General features: G+C 37.1%; 1 protein-coding gene across 3 annotated transcripts in view; it reads left to right on the top strand.

Moving 5' to 3' along the window:
• Positions 1 to 15,237, top strand: part of PPIG (peptidylprolyl isomerase G) — a 29,535-nt gene that overhangs the window by 12,944 nt on the left and 1,354 nt on the right. For all 3 annotated transcript variants that reach the window (XM_082313730.1, XM_082313731.1, XM_082313732.1), the window contains 7 exons: positions 1,071 to 1,158; positions 2,244 to 2,273; positions 2,367 to 2,506; positions 11,975 to 12,179; positions 13,231 to 13,398; positions 13,932 to 14,016; positions 14,876 to 15,012. In XM_082313730.1, coding sequence (XP_082169856.1) covers positions 1,071 to 1,158; positions 2,244 to 2,273; positions 2,367 to 2,506; positions 11,975 to 12,179; positions 13,231 to 13,398; positions 13,932 to 14,016; positions 14,876 to 15,012 — 853 coding nt within the window. The remainder of the gene's footprint in view (positions 1 to 1,070; positions 1,159 to 2,243; positions 2,274 to 2,366; positions 2,507 to 11,974; positions 12,180 to 13,230; positions 13,399 to 13,931; positions 14,017 to 14,875; positions 15,013 to 15,237) is intronic.

Below are 15,237 nucleotides of genomic sequence, written 5' to 3'. Positions count from 1 at the left end.
GAAATGTGTGGTTGGGGGAGGTGGAGGAGGGAGCAAAACCTCTACCTACCTTCTGGCAGTTGCAAGCTGACTGTTCAACTCAGCCACAGTATGAAACTGAATTCGTGGGAGTTTTGGTTTTGTGGATCCCTTAACCAGTGCACCATAGGATTAGATTGACACTTGACGCTATGCCAGATAGCAATTGTACAGGTGACTGGAGAGTGAGTGGGACCGTCCCTTTCACTGCCAGTGACGCAGTGTGATGTGAAACCATAGCCTTACAGATAGTGGTCTTTTCTTCTTTGTTAGTGCTTGCTCCTGCCATCTGTATCTAAACAATATTGAGCAAACTTCCTCTGTCTGAAGAGTTCGGTTCCCCCAACAGCCTTTATGCATTTTTGGGAAAGGAGGGCGATAGGATAATCTCTTACAGATGTCTTAAATAAAGAATAGTCATTACATTTCACAGTTTCATTGGGATTTAGTTTGAACTGTTACAATGATTTGCTCATCAGAAGTAGGATTCATTCAAGTTAAACTTATTTTCTTAATGGCCAGCTTGATAAGTTCATCTGTGTATCGTGACAGACAAACAGAAGTTGTTTGGGATTGCTATCAAACTGGATATCCATATGTATTAAAAAATAATAGAACAGCAAAACTGCCTGAAAATGAGGGGTTTCTTAATAGTTAAAGCACAGCTAAAAAGCTACTTCTGCTCCAGAGAGACAGTGATCAGTGTGTGCAGAATAGAAAGAGCAACGACTTAAAATGATGAGGTCTCTGCTAATGTTGGTAGGAAACAAATCTCTTGAACAGGAATACTCTTTTTTTTTTTTTTTAGGTTGTTTTTTTTTTTTTTTAGTTTTTTTCTCAGGCTATAAACCATTAATTCATTTTTCTCATTATTAAATAGCATTATTTAGAATGGAAGGAATAATATATTAAAAATAGCTATTATTTTGAATCTATTTTTAATACAACTTTTTACTGAAGTGACTAGCAGATTTATTTAATAAGGATGAGTTTACTTAGATTTATCTAAGCATATGTGGTATATTTAAAGTAACTGAAACCACTTTCTTTAGATGAAAGCTTTGCTGTAAAGCACAACAAAGAATTTCTCCTTTCAATGGCCAACCGAGGGAAAGATACAAATGGTTCACAGTTCTTTATGTAAGTATTGTACTGTCCTAAAATGTGTGTGTAGTCTGCCATTTGTAAGCTGTAAAGGCAATCCTTTTAAATATTCAAGACCAGCTCCTGTGCAACCCAAAGTTTATGGTTTTTCACAAAATTGCATGGAAGTAGCCATTTCCCTAATGCGGTGTTTTGGGGCCTGACTATTTTTATCACCTGTGTGTTTAGTGCTTATTGTCTGTGCAAAAGAGCTTTTGGTAGTTTTCAGTAGCTGTGTTATAACTTGGGCGATAAAGCAAACCTGTTAGTTCCTTGTAGAACTCTTATCACTTTCTTCTAATGAGTGTTGTCTGGAAGGAAGCAAAACAGCTCTGGGGGTTCTCAAAAGTAGTCGCATTTACAGTTAAATTCTTAAAATACGTTGCAGTAGACTCTTCTTAAATCTGGTTGATCTACAGAAAACATTCTTGAAATAGATCACTCTTACCCGTGTTTCATGACCTTAATTAACATGGTGAGTTGTGGATGTCACTCACCATTAGACCCTTATTTGGGGATTTCTGACTGATTGTTACTGTAATTATCCCAGTTTTTTACTTCTGCCATGGCTGACATCTGTATGCATTAGTAATGCCAGTATAGGGGATAGCTGAGAGAATGTCAGTTCTACTATTGTGTCAAATAATCTGTACAGACAGATATTTTTTTCCTTTGATTTGTCTTTATTTTCTAATGTGTAGAAGGTTATTTGCAGTTTTCCTGCTCTGAGACAGTTGCCTTAATTTTTATATCTGTTTCTGGTAGTATTTATATAATCTAATAAATAGAATACTTAGTATATCCTATATGAGGATGCTGTCTAAAAACTTGTGCACTTTTGTTTGTTCAGTAAAATGTGATAATCAAAGTAATGAATTGAATATGTAGTTTAATGTATAAAATATTAAATAGTTTTAACTGCACACAACCTTAGTATAATATATATTGGTTTGTTCAATGTTATTAGTTCACTCAGAATAACTTTCACCTTCATATGTGTGTATGACGTGCTTCAAATGCTGACTGCTTTTCACTAATACTGACTTTGTTTTTCTCTTTAAATTAAAATCTGGAAACAACAGAACAACTAAACCTACACCTCACTTAGATGGGTAAATATCTCTTATCTTCTTCTTCTGTTTGTTTGGGAACTGCCTTGAGAAAATGAAGTACTAAGAATTCTTACTTCTGTTTAAATTCTTCAGACATCATGTTGTTTTTGGACAAGTCATCTCAGGTCAGGAAGTTGTGAGAGAAATAGAAAACCAGAAAACAGATGCATCTAGTAAACCATATGCTGAAGTTCGCATACTGAGTTGTGGAGAGTTAATTCCAAAATCCAAAGGTAAAGTTGAACTGTACACTTACATAGAGGCAAACTATGAGGTAATTTTGCTCATTTTCTTCCCTGTTGGTTGCTTATAAAAATATTTTGAAACTTATTTGTGATGGATGAAGGGGCAATTGGTGAAAAAGTGAATAACGTTGCAGTACAGTTTGTCTTCTAAAAAACTTAAAAGGTGTTGATGCAGACGACGCTAAAGAAACATCATATGCGCTTTCTTCAAAGCTTCTCCTGTCTTGGATTTCCTTATACTAGCTAAATTTTAGTACAAAGCTGGCAAGCACTTGTCACATAGAAAGTAGAGTGCTGTGTTAAGAAGATTGATGGCAGTCTGACTTTATTTGATAACCGCTGTGTTTTTTGCAGGTATTGACCTTATTTCAAGTTCTTTCAGGTAAATCTTCAGAACAGGCACTTAGAGTAGAAAAGCCTGGAATTGCCCCTTAGCAGATACAGTTTATAGTAACTTAAAAAGGATATTCTTAAACAGGAATATGACAGAACCTGCCTTTCTTTCTGGAAGGGATGCCCTGCTCTGCCATTCCAGAGCTGAACATGGTATTGGAGGTTGGATTCTGCTTCTCTTACAAAATGAGGCTCAATCTAAGATGTTGGTGTCGCTCTGGAGAATCTCGCTAGAGGAAACCCAGGATGCATGGTTGGTAGGAACTGTGGTAGGGATCATCATGCTTTTTAATTCATAGCACCTTCTGCTGATACATACTGCTGAGGGTTGCACCAAGGATATTGAAGCACAAGACAAGAATAATGGTTTCTTTGGCCTGAGGAAAATACAGGCATTCAAACTTGAGTTTCTTAGTTTTTCCTCTCCTTTTTGATGCAGCTCTGTGTTCACCTGTTGTGATGTCTAGCAGAATGATTTTGGTGTCTGAAGTGATCTCTTCGATACCTCAGAATTCCAAGCGAAGTTATCTTGTGGCTCCTGACTTGTCAAAGGTTCTAGAACTTCTTAGATTAACTCATAAGTCATCCTGTGTGTTAGGACATAATTTTGTTTTTCTGGGCAGTACTCAGGAGCATGGTATCTGTTAGAAAATGCAGGGGTGGAGTCGATAAGAAAATAAAATAAAACAATACAGATACAGAACGGGTGATGCTAGTGCCTGAGATACCCACTCTGTATATATGTCTTCCTTGGTTTGCCACACTCCCTTTTTAGTCCATTCTAGATAGAACACTTGAAATTGAATGACTAAATGGAAGTTTTGGCACTGAGCAGTCTGATGACTTAAAGCCATTAGGCAGGGCTTTAAAGTACTTGTCATCAAAAGAGTGAATAAAATAAATACAAAATTTTGTTTCCTTTAACTTCTCCTAGAAGAGAACAGGCTTTTGGAAAGGTCGACTGTCTGGTCGTACTCGTCTGTCCTTGTACCTCTTTGCCTCGGTACTGCTGGGATCCTGGAGACTCTGCTTCCTGTAGCTGGTCTGGTGTGCTGTGGAGGGAAACTGATGCCAGGGCAATGGGGCAGCCCGCTCAACTGACTGTAAGGCACAGTAATAGATAATGGTGGGCTGCAGGAGTGTTAGGAGAACAAGGGGCCTTAGGCACCAGGATCAGGCAGGTGGAGGGCAGAGCTGAGTGCGGGCAGATGTGGGCCATAATGGGCACTAATGCAGAGCCAGCCTGATGGAGGTGCTGCTTGACAGACCATGATGGAGATCCTGGTGAGTGGAAAATCCTGCTATTGAAAGGGAAAGGCTGCCCATGGGACCTGCAAAGGGAAATCCGCTGCTACTGTGAGAGATGATAGTATGGCTGGAACTGTTTGCTAAATGCACAACGTGGAACCACTGATGAGCTGTGCTGACCTGAGGCAGTGGAGATAGGAGGAACAGTGTGTCATCACATCAGCAGAAGGAAATTTGCCAAGCTGCAGTCCAAAGCTGACAAGTGGAGCAGGAGAGGCCCTTGGACCTGTCAATATATGGAAGAGGCCAGGGAATCCAGATAGGAGGAGCAGTTTCTGGGAGGTGAGCAGTGTCATGGAAGAACATCAACAGAGAGTCATCTAACAGTGGAACTGTTTGGAGTACATTACTGTGGGAGGCAAAAGGGAACTGATACAATAAAATACGAGGCAGTTACCAGAGGAGACTGCTTCCAAGAATTTGCTGTTAAGACAAAGGAATAAGGAGGTTTGCCAGTGAGGGAAGTATAATGGCAAATTTCTGTGGGAGGGTATATTATGATAGCAAGGGAGGCTTAAACTAAAATATTTATTGTATGAGCTTGTCTAGTAGGCACCACAAAGGAAGGAATTAGACAAGTCTTTATGGAATGAAAACAGAACTGATACTTCTTGGGTTTAGCAGGGAAGCCAGGATGGTACTAGCAGGGGGAATCACGGTTAGGTGCTTGGTGTGAATGTTTTTCTCCTAGGTTAAAGCTGAGGAAAGGCGATCGGATTTTTGGGTATCATGATGAATATCCAGATGAAGTGCTTTATGAAGGAAGCGAATCTATCTCTTTGTATAGAAGAATTAGATTTATTTAGGGATGAGCGGATGATGACTTGACTGAGCTACTTACTGGATGCTATGTGAATTGAATGATACAGCAATCACAATTATAATACTGCAGAGGCCTAGATCAGAAGCTTTAAATTTGAAAGGATGATCACCTAGAAAAGTGGAACGTTTGTTTTCTTTTCCTCTGTTTTTTTTTTTTCCCTTTCCCTTAAAGTTGGAGGAGTTAGTGAAAATGAAGAAGAGAAGCTAAATTATAAAAGAAGAATCTCTCTGGCCAAGTGGTATTATTTTTAGAAAATCTTTAAGTTCCAGGGAAAATTCTGAAAGCTGGGGGCGGGGGGAGAAGAAAGCTAAGAATTAAGCCAATATTTAGAAAGGTCATTATGGACTAGCTAAACTAATATAATTCTCAAGAAAAACTGTGGAACAAATAACATAATATTAATTTTCTTAAGGACAGATGGGAGTTTGATACCAATTGACAAAGTTTTGCAGAAGGGGGTCTAGTCAAACAAGCCAGGCTACATTGTTTGAGATCATGACTTTGGTTAATCAAAGTTATATCTGGGATGTTTTCAAGAATGTAAGATGCTGACATTCTGATTCAAAAACAAAGAAATTGAGCGGCTTTGTGCATTGGGCAGTTTTTAACAAGAGCCTCTAATGAAGATTTCCCATGAAAAGCGTATTTCTAGGGCATGCTGCGCAGAGCAGTGCTAGGCTTGATTCATGATCTTCATTGATGTTATAGTTGTCCCTGTAGAAACAAGCTCATAAAAGTGTGCTTTCTGTAATTAAGGCAGATTATGGCTGCCTCTATAACTCATCAAAGAACAATATTGTAATTAGGTCATTCTATCAGTACAATTTCTTTAAAAAAAAAAAAGTATCAGTACAAAAGTATCAAGCACTAATACAGAGTACAAAGTTACACATTTAGGAATCAAGAAATCTCTATGGAATAAGAGCAGTTTTAGCAAGTGGTGATTCTAGTAAGTCATGTCTCACCTGGACTTTTGATTCACATATCCTCCCTTTCCTCACCCATTCAGTCCCTAGAGTACTCATTTCTTCTGCAAGCTTGTTACACATCATTGTTACCCCCTTTCTGCAAGCTGGTTGCTATGAATGATTGTTTCAGACTTTTCTGTTCCAGGGTTTTTTTTTTCTTCCCTAGTGAACTGGCCATTAGGTATTGTACAGTTTTGGCTTTAGCTGAAACTGTTCAAAGTGAAGCTGGAGATAGCTTGTTTTTCCCTCTCCTCTTTTTTTTTTTTTTTTTTTTTTTCCCCTTCCCCTTTCCCCCTTCCTCTGCTGTTGCACTTTTGTGGTAGGCTGCTTGTCTACAAAAATATCTACGTCCAGAGGCATTTGTGATACTGTGAGGACTCCTCACAGTAACACAGTAACAGTGTCATCTGATCAACAAGACTCAGGAATGGTAGTGTTCCCTAATACATATCTCTGAGGACTTGATTACTGTGTATAATTTTCATTGGAAGAAACAGTGGGTTAACTGCTTAATCAAGCAGTGAAAGACATAATAGGAACCCATGGCAAATAATTGAAGCAAGATGCATGCAAAATAGAAGAAAAGACTTGATATTCTGAACAGCGGGGTGATTAAACACTGGAAAAAGTTATCAGGGAAAATATCTGTCTAAATGTCCTGAAGTAAAGGCACCCTCTTTTTGGAGACTGCTGTAGTCCAACACAGGTTATTGGACTTGATATAAGGTGACTATTTGAGTGTCACTGCTGTGAGTTACAAGATGAGATCATCTGTTTTGACTTCTGTGCCTGAGCCCAGCTGCTTTCTGGCCAGGTCATTTCTTCATTTCAAGTCCAGGAGGCTGATATCATGGGGCTAATGTAAGACTTGGTATAGTCCATAACAGGCTGAGATGCGGAGAGTTCTGGGCTGTGCCATGCAGCATGATCATGTAATTCATGAAGTCTGGCAGATACTATAGGTCACAGTGAATGGAGTAGGAAATGATGTATCTATTTCAGATGTGGTCATAAGTTGAAACCTGATCCTGAAGTTAATGAGCTGGAACAGTTGGACTGTAAATAGAAGTCATTTCTTTCTGCTGACCTTCATGCTGCAGGATTGGTTTTATTTGTTGTTGTGGTCTGTAATTGGCCAGCACCAGGTTGGTTCGGTATTCAAAATAGCATTTGCTGCTGGACAGAGATAGTTAGATGTCACCAGAAAGTATATCCAAAACCTCTTGCCAGGTATTCTGTCTTTGCTGTGTAAACAGTTCTGGGCTTTTTGGTTGGGTGTGTTGTTGTTGTTGTTGTTTTTTCTTGTCATTTCACTCCCTGCCTGCCACATGATCTCCCAAATACATCTGCCATTGATATTATTTGCTGCATGTTACGAATCACATTATGTTTATTGAAGTAGTTGCTCACTAATTCACCTCCATTTCTATCTATTACTTGCTCATTTTTAAGTAGTAACTATAACATAACTAAACTTGTTATAAGAATGCAGATAAAACTGTTACAGATAGTTTTTGACACACTTAAAACGGATGCAGGAGGGAGAAAATACAGGAAATAACTGCATTTATTGTTGCCTTATTCAGACATTTCTGAAATTGAGCTTGGAGACATCTTGTTTTGCCTGAAGGCATGTGGGAAACTATAGTGAAATACAGTGAGTTTTTTTAATGGGCCAAAACCAAAAGTGTTGAATAAATAAGAAGCATTTGAAAGTGTCCAGGGACTTAGAAATGAGTTAACTTTTTAGTACGTTTTGTGTTCATGGTATTGAGAGCTCAGGTGAGATTCCCCTTTTTGTTTGGGTGTCACCAGACCTATATGATTTGGAAACCATTCACTTTTCTTTTATAATTATGTACTTGTTACACTCTGTGAATGTATGTATATTTAGACGATCTAAAACTGATACAAAATATTACAGAGACTTTTTTATTAAATGTAGTGCTTTAATAAGGATTTTGAGCAAAAGTTTGAGAAAAGAGACCAAGTATCTTGGTCTAGACGAGCAAGGGAAGAAAAAAAAAAAAAAAAAAGGAGACCTGTCTTTTGGAAGCATTTTGCAAGAAGCTCTAAAAATATCTGATGAGAACCAGTTGATTTCAATCAGCAGGCTGTCCTAAATGGGTAAGACAACTTGCTAGTTTATACTGCACCCAGAAATGACCAGAAGACTGATATAATCTATGAAGTACAGAGGTTGTGTTTCAGTTGGTTGTCAGGCTTTCGTTAGTCTATATCAAACGAGGCTTGTGAATAAACACATAATAAACACCATGAAAAAAAGTCACTGTAGAAGTCAAAAGGTGTAACTTGTGTCTGTGATGCTAATCTGAAAAATTAATGCAATTTTGTGCAATGGGATTAAATTTCATCCACTGTACCAGTGTGGGGATTTGGTAATGCTAGAAGGAGAAAAAGTATCTGTAAAGAATATGACCGCAAAAAGAGACACCAAGATGCCGTACTTAGTTGTTTCTGTTGAGGTTTTTCTGCACCAGGTAGAAGTGGGTCAGATACATGAATTAAGCCCCAGCTAGCTTGCTGTCGTCCAGGTCTCTTATCCAGCCAATTCTTTTGGAAGCAAGTGCTCTGTATCACTGTGAAGACGAAATCTTTCACCACTGCATACATCACTGCATTCTGAATGAGAGACCTGACAGAGTAGGGTACCGGATTGCTGCAAAAGAGGTGTTGGCTTACATAGATGATCTAATGCTACCAGCTAATACTTTGCTGAAGATTAAGAACAATACTGCCTTAGCTTTCATTATGGATGTTGTCATGAAAACATTGGAACAATACTGAAGGCTGCTGATAGATCTAGAACATCAGCGCATCACAGTCTGCAGCCAGAAGGTGTTCTGGGCAAGACATGGTAGATGAGAAGATGGATTGACGGGAGTAAAATACGACAACTTCATATATTTGAGTTTTCGCTGTTTTACATTCAACAACTATATACAGAACAAAAGTTTATATTAAGAGATGATGCTATGAATGAGAGCTTAACCGTTGCTTTTCTGAGAAATGCTGACTCTCTTCTCCATTAGGAACCCATAATTGCCTGTCTCTGCAGTTGGTATAATACATCCATACTTAGCTTTGCTACTCTACAGCATACCCAGTTAGGTCGCATTTCCAATAGGCAATATGAAGTTCCCACAGCACATCATCTGTCATGAAGAAGCTGCCTGAAGTGCAACTAGAAATGTGTTTAGGGTAACTATGGATCTGTCCTCACTGATTTTTATCATTCTAGCCCAAATGAGAATGTTTTTCTCGTGAAAAGTTAAGTTGGTAGGAAGTACTAGCTTATTATTACTAATAATGCATTCGTAAGTATTATACTAACACTCATTACCCCCAAGACTCATTTTTATTCTCTGACCAGTTTAGCAAGGAATTTTATGTAAGTTTTATTGCTTTTGATCATCCTTGAAAAACCTCTGTCCCATCATGCAGTTTTGTGAAAATGAGATCAGGATAGTGTTGAATTTGAGAATTTCCACATTGAACTCACATGATTGCAGTTACAGATAACCTACTGCTAACTGTAAAGAGTCAGTCAGCTTGGTAGTACCTGCTAAGCAGTTGGAGAACCTAATATTGATAATTCCAAAAATTGATACACTGTTCCATTAAATAGCCACTTGTGTTTTCAGAAGGGAAGTTACCAGATCTACTCTTCATAGAAGTGTTTCCTCTGCCGCAAGTTCTCTACATGAGTATCACCATTTTTTTCCCCTTCAGATCTCTGATCTGTTTATATAGAAGTGAAAGAATTCATTTTCCAAATAACTGCACGCTGGAAGTTGAATAGCTGTTAATAGATACTTCTTAGTATTTGGTACTGCTGCCACTGTAACTTTTTTTCTGGACACCTCTAAGTGTGGTATATGATCAGAAATTGCTAGCAGGGAATTCTGAAGTGGAATTTTTCTTCCCATCTCTATGTACAAAATCAAGGCTGTTCATAAGTAAAAAGCTGGTTAATAACCTGCAATTCTTTGAAGCTCTTGAAATCTTCTGTCTTCTGACACTTGAGTTATTGTAGTACCCAAGAGGACTTTCTGTAGAGCAAGGACAAAAATGATCTAATAGAAAAGTTATCATAACATATTTTTACCTTTTTTTTTTTTTTTGAACAAGAGTTTCTCTAATTACTTGCCTTAATTATTTTATAACAATGACTGATACATAATAGCTAAGTACAAATTGCATGATCTTGTTGGGCACAAGTGGAAGCCAATAGAAGAAATGCTTGGCTAGACTAAACAGTTGAATTTCTCTGTCTTTAATAGAAAAGAAAAAAACTTAGGCTATTCAGGGAGACATCTTCATGTTTTCTGCTATGTGAAAACATTGTGTTCTCTGTGTCTGAATAGTTTTCAGACACAGACAGGCTGCATAGTCATAATCCCGTCTTTGGTGCCTGATGTTTTCCCTTGCCTGTTTTGTGCAGAAGAAGAGCAGGGGGTGGGAGGTTGCATTTAAACTGCTTGTATGTTGATGTAGGTCAGATAATATCTCTGTAAACCAAGAATTCTTTGGATAGAGCAAGCTATTAAAAGCTTTACAAAATAGGCTGATACTTTCAGCTAGGATTCATATGCAATTTTAAAATTCATTTCTGTCTCTGATCTGAAGCCTAGTCTAAAGTCTTAACAGGTGTTCTCCTAAAATATGGATTGTTTGCTCTGACAAAGAAACAGGCTGTTTGGACATCAGTATTTATTTTTGGTATATTTTTCTTTGGTTTAATGGTGAAGGTTCTGTTTCTTCTGTCTGTGGCTGTATTATGTTGTGTAGTGGATGATGAGCTATCTGCAATTCACAATGGCAAAGTAAAATAATATTTGATGGTAATTAGAAAAGTCAGCTACAGCAGCCCAAAGACAACCAGTGAGCTCTTCTGGGTTTTCTGGATAGAGCTTTTTATTTTATGGACAACACCCTGATGTGAATTTCATAACACATTTGAAGAGTATTCATACTATTTAACTGATTTACCTGAAGCGTCATAACTCAGAAGCCTAGACTTCCTTTAGTGAAGTTTTTGTAGTACGTTTTTTATTGTATATGTATTTTTTCAAATTAGTGTGACACTGAAATAATACTTACATCACTTTTAATAGTTTAAGTAGGTCTCAAATCAGTTAAAGGGCATAAAAAGGTGTGTTTGTTCTTGGATTATATCCTGTCAGACTAATATCAGATTGCCAGTAAGTTGCTGATTTGCAGCTCCAGCAGCCACGTGAGAAATGGTGAAATATGTAATTAAGGACTAGTCTGCTCTTTAGCAAGGGTCCCTTTCATGCCAGATGGTTACTAAGGTATTTGTATCCTTCTGTTAAAAAAATCCAAACCAACCAACCAACCAAACAACACATGATAAGCTGGAGGATTAGGACTGTTCTCTGAGCGTGGTTTCACTTAGTAGGAAGGTTGGTTATTTGCATCTTCCCTCTGAGCTAAATTCAATGAGTAATCAGTTTAGTCTATGCCACTTATTTTCTGTTTCAAAACTTCTCTTGTTTGTGATTTGAATAGATTTTCTATGAAGTCAGGTTAAACCTGAAGCCAAAGAATCTTTTTTAGAAGCACTTTCTAAATAAATTTTAAGTAATTTAAATAATTCTTCATATGTAGCTTATGTTGTATAAAACATTGCCTGAAAACCTTACACAGTTCTACGAGTTCTTGGCAGTATAAATTTGATGCTTTAGAGCTTCATAAATATAAAATGTTGGAAATTTCTTACATATTTCTAGACATACCCTTTATTTACTTGGGAGAAACAGTGTTTTCTCCAAAACTTCAATTTGTTCTTACGTATTTTGATGAAGTAGTCTCATGACACAATTATAAGAAGCTCAGGCAGATACTAGATAAGTTGATTTTTCTGAGATTTATTTAGAAGTGTTTGATACTAAAATGTGTCTTTGCTGTTCTGACTTAAAGCCAAGAAAGAAGAAAAGAAAAGACACAAGTCGTCTTCCTCATCCAGTGACTCGGAAAGTTCAAGTGATTCAGAATCATCTTCTGATTCAACATCGGATTCTGAGAGTGCTTCAGAAGAGAAATCTAAAAAACGAAAAAAGAAACACAAGAAAAATTCCAAGAAGCATAAGAAAGAAAAGAAAAAGAGAAAGAAAAGCAAGAAAAGGTAAATTTTGAAATTTTGTTTTGTTACCTGTACACCATACAGTACCATTTTCTTGTCCTGTAACTACAGAATAGTATTCTGTCACTAGTGAAGTGGGTATTTTGAAGTGTGGGAGACAATCGGTTTCCATATGCAAGCTTAATTTTTTCTGATATGATGGCAAAGGACAGTGGCCATGTGCATACGTGCTGCAGCTTGTAAAGGAGCGAAGGAACGGACTAAGGCTTACGGATATTTGGCTTGAAAAGTTGCAGGAGTGCTTGATTTGAAATGGGTAGTGATAGCTTGTTTCCCTAAATTCACTTCTGTACAATTCAATTCAAGTTATATGCAGTGGGACTTACGAGAATGTAGTATGCAGGAATAAAAGCAAAACTAAACGAACAAACAAAAAAAGAACGTACTTAACAATGTTATTTCTGCCTGATATGCCAAAAGTCTTGCAGTTTCACTGGAAGACAATAAAACTCGAAAGGCACTCATGCTTCTGAAAATGTTGTTTCTAATCTAATAGTTCTGCTTATCGTTCAATGTGAGATACAAGTTGTGTCAGTGCAAGTTACGTTTTTCTAAGCTAGTAGTAGAATGTAAGAAATGTTCACTTAGGGCAATGCTGCCGAAATATTGTTTCTGTGGGGCTAAGCCCATTTCACACAAGTTTGTTTATACCAGCTGCTTGGAATTACAATAGTTTGTAGCCAGTTATATATGCTAGTGTAAAATCTGAATTTGACTCTCCTGATAGTGTTTTTAAAAGAAAAAAATTTTTTTTAAAAGCGGTATCTAAATAGAGAGTAAATGTTTGCTCAGTGTTGCACCATTGGAATTCATAGATAAAAAACGTTGGTCAGAAATCTACTGCAGTTGTACATTTTGGAGCAGAGATATAGGGGGAAAAAAAGTTGCTTCTGAATTAGTTCTGTTTCCTGAGTTTCTTGTGGTATCATTGTGTATTGAATTAAGAGAATTTCTGAATTATTTAAATAGATTGAAAGGTCTTCCCTTGTCCAAATAACTCACTTTAAGTATATTTTTTTATACAAAAATAAAGCTCATCCAGTGAAAGTGAAGCTGAAAACCCTGAAGCACAGCCATTATCTACTGTCCGTCCTGAAGAAATTCCTCCTGTACCTGAAAACCGGTTCCTGATGAGGAAAAGTCCTCCTAAAGTTGATGAGAAAGAAAAAGAGAGGAAAAGCAGGGAGAAGGAAAGAGAAAGGTAATATAGCTGTTTTGAGTCTGACTACGCGCTGACAGTGGCATGGTCACGTTACTGTTTTAGGACTCTAATGTTAAGTGAGTCCTTTCCCTATTAAACAGTTCCACGTTGTGAACACTGCTGGATGAAAAATGGATTTTTCAGTTTATTGGCAATTGTTGTCTTTGTCATAGAACAAAGGCTTAGTCTTTGAAAATTGTTTTAGTTAATGAAGAATTTAAAATGACTGATTCAAGAAAAAAAAAAGTAAAATGCATTGCAATTTCATGTAGAATTTATTGGAACTGTCCAATCTGAATCTGTAATTTATTCTTCTTTCAAAAATGGAAAAACCAGGAAATCTTGTAAAATATTCTGTGGTTACAAAATCTGAAGTTTTTACTGTGTGGTTGTTACTGGCTGCACTGATGATAAAAAATAAAATTAAATGTGTGTTTTCATTTAGTTTAATTTCTGAAGAAGTTTTAAAATTGGTTTTATTTTCTCTTTCTTTGATGTTATAAACAATATCACTTTTTTTAAATTATTTTTAGTAATCTATCGAATTCACAGTCAACATACCAGAGGAGGCTGTTAGTGACCAGATCTGGAAGGAAAATAAAAGGAAGAGGACCAAGGGTAAATGTTTACAGTCTGTTCCCCAAAATAAACAAGGTGGTAGCACAGTCCTACTGCTGGTGTTACTAACCATTTTCATTAGGATGCTTGATTTAAAAAAAAAAAAAAAAGGGGGGGGGCCAAAAAAAAAAAAAAGTGGGGTTTACTGCATTATAACTGATTTAGGGACTGAATTAAATTAAATTAATTTCCTGTTTGCATATTGAGTTTATTTGAAGGAAGGGGGGAGAAAAAACAAAAAAATGCTTTCTTGGTGTCGCTGTAGTATTCTGTGAATTAGTGAATGGAATTAGCTCAAAAAGGGTTCTTCTGAACACCAGAACCAGTACGACATAAGTGCCAGGAATGTAGGGAAGACTTCTCCCTTCTTTGGCAGGGGGGAGCTGTCGGATTGGTGGTTCTGATTTTGTGAAGCCATATGCTATGTGGTGCTTGTAGCAAATGTTTTTGGTAACAGAAGTCTCTATCCCTCAAATTTTTAGTAAAAACCTTAAAGAAAAAGTGTGAAGTATTGTTCACATGTTGCTTGTCAAAGCTAAGAAGAATTTTCATTGTTAGAAAAGTGAGTTGCATTTGTGCTAATTAAAAGCAACAGAAGACCTCTCAGCAGAGTACAAAAATCCTGAAATAGAAGTTACCTTAAAAATAGTTATTTGATCAGACATTTTGTATTCCTGCTTTAGCTGAATGTCAAATATATTTTTCAGTAAGTTAACTTGTCAATGTAAACTTGGTATGTACATGTGAAGTGTCACGTTAGGTGCTATGTAGAATCGACTGCCAGGGGTAAAAATCTTGCTTAGCTATCCCAGCATGTGGAATTCAAACTTACACCCAATTTTCTCTTTTTCCTTTCAAGCGTTATCGGACACCTTCCAGGTCCAGGTCAAGAGATCGATTCCGACGCAGCGAAACTCCTCCACATTGGAGGCAAGAAATGCAAAGAGCTCAAAGAATGAGAGTGTCTAGTGGAGAAAGATGGATAAAAGGGGACAAGTAAGATTATTTCTTTCCAGAGTATATGCATTGAAATGTTTTTATATATTAAAAGTAATACCTGTCATCTTAGATTTTCAGTTACAGTTACTTCCAAAAAACCAGGGCGCTGACTTGGTTATCCCATAACTTAACTGTCAGATTTTAATCATGCTACTGTAAATGTATAATTATTAATATAGATGACCTAATGTGATTTGTTTCAGTTGTGAAGTTGTCTCACTT

Source organism: Platalea leucorodia, assembly GCF_965183815.1.
Source record: "Platalea leucorodia genome assembly, chromosome: 5".
Classification (NCBI taxonomy): Eukaryota; Metazoa; Chordata; class Aves; order Pelecaniformes; family Threskiornithidae; genus Platalea; species Platalea leucorodia.
Note: the sequence above shows the minus strand (reverse complement) of the source record. Positions and strands in the feature narration are given on the sequence as shown.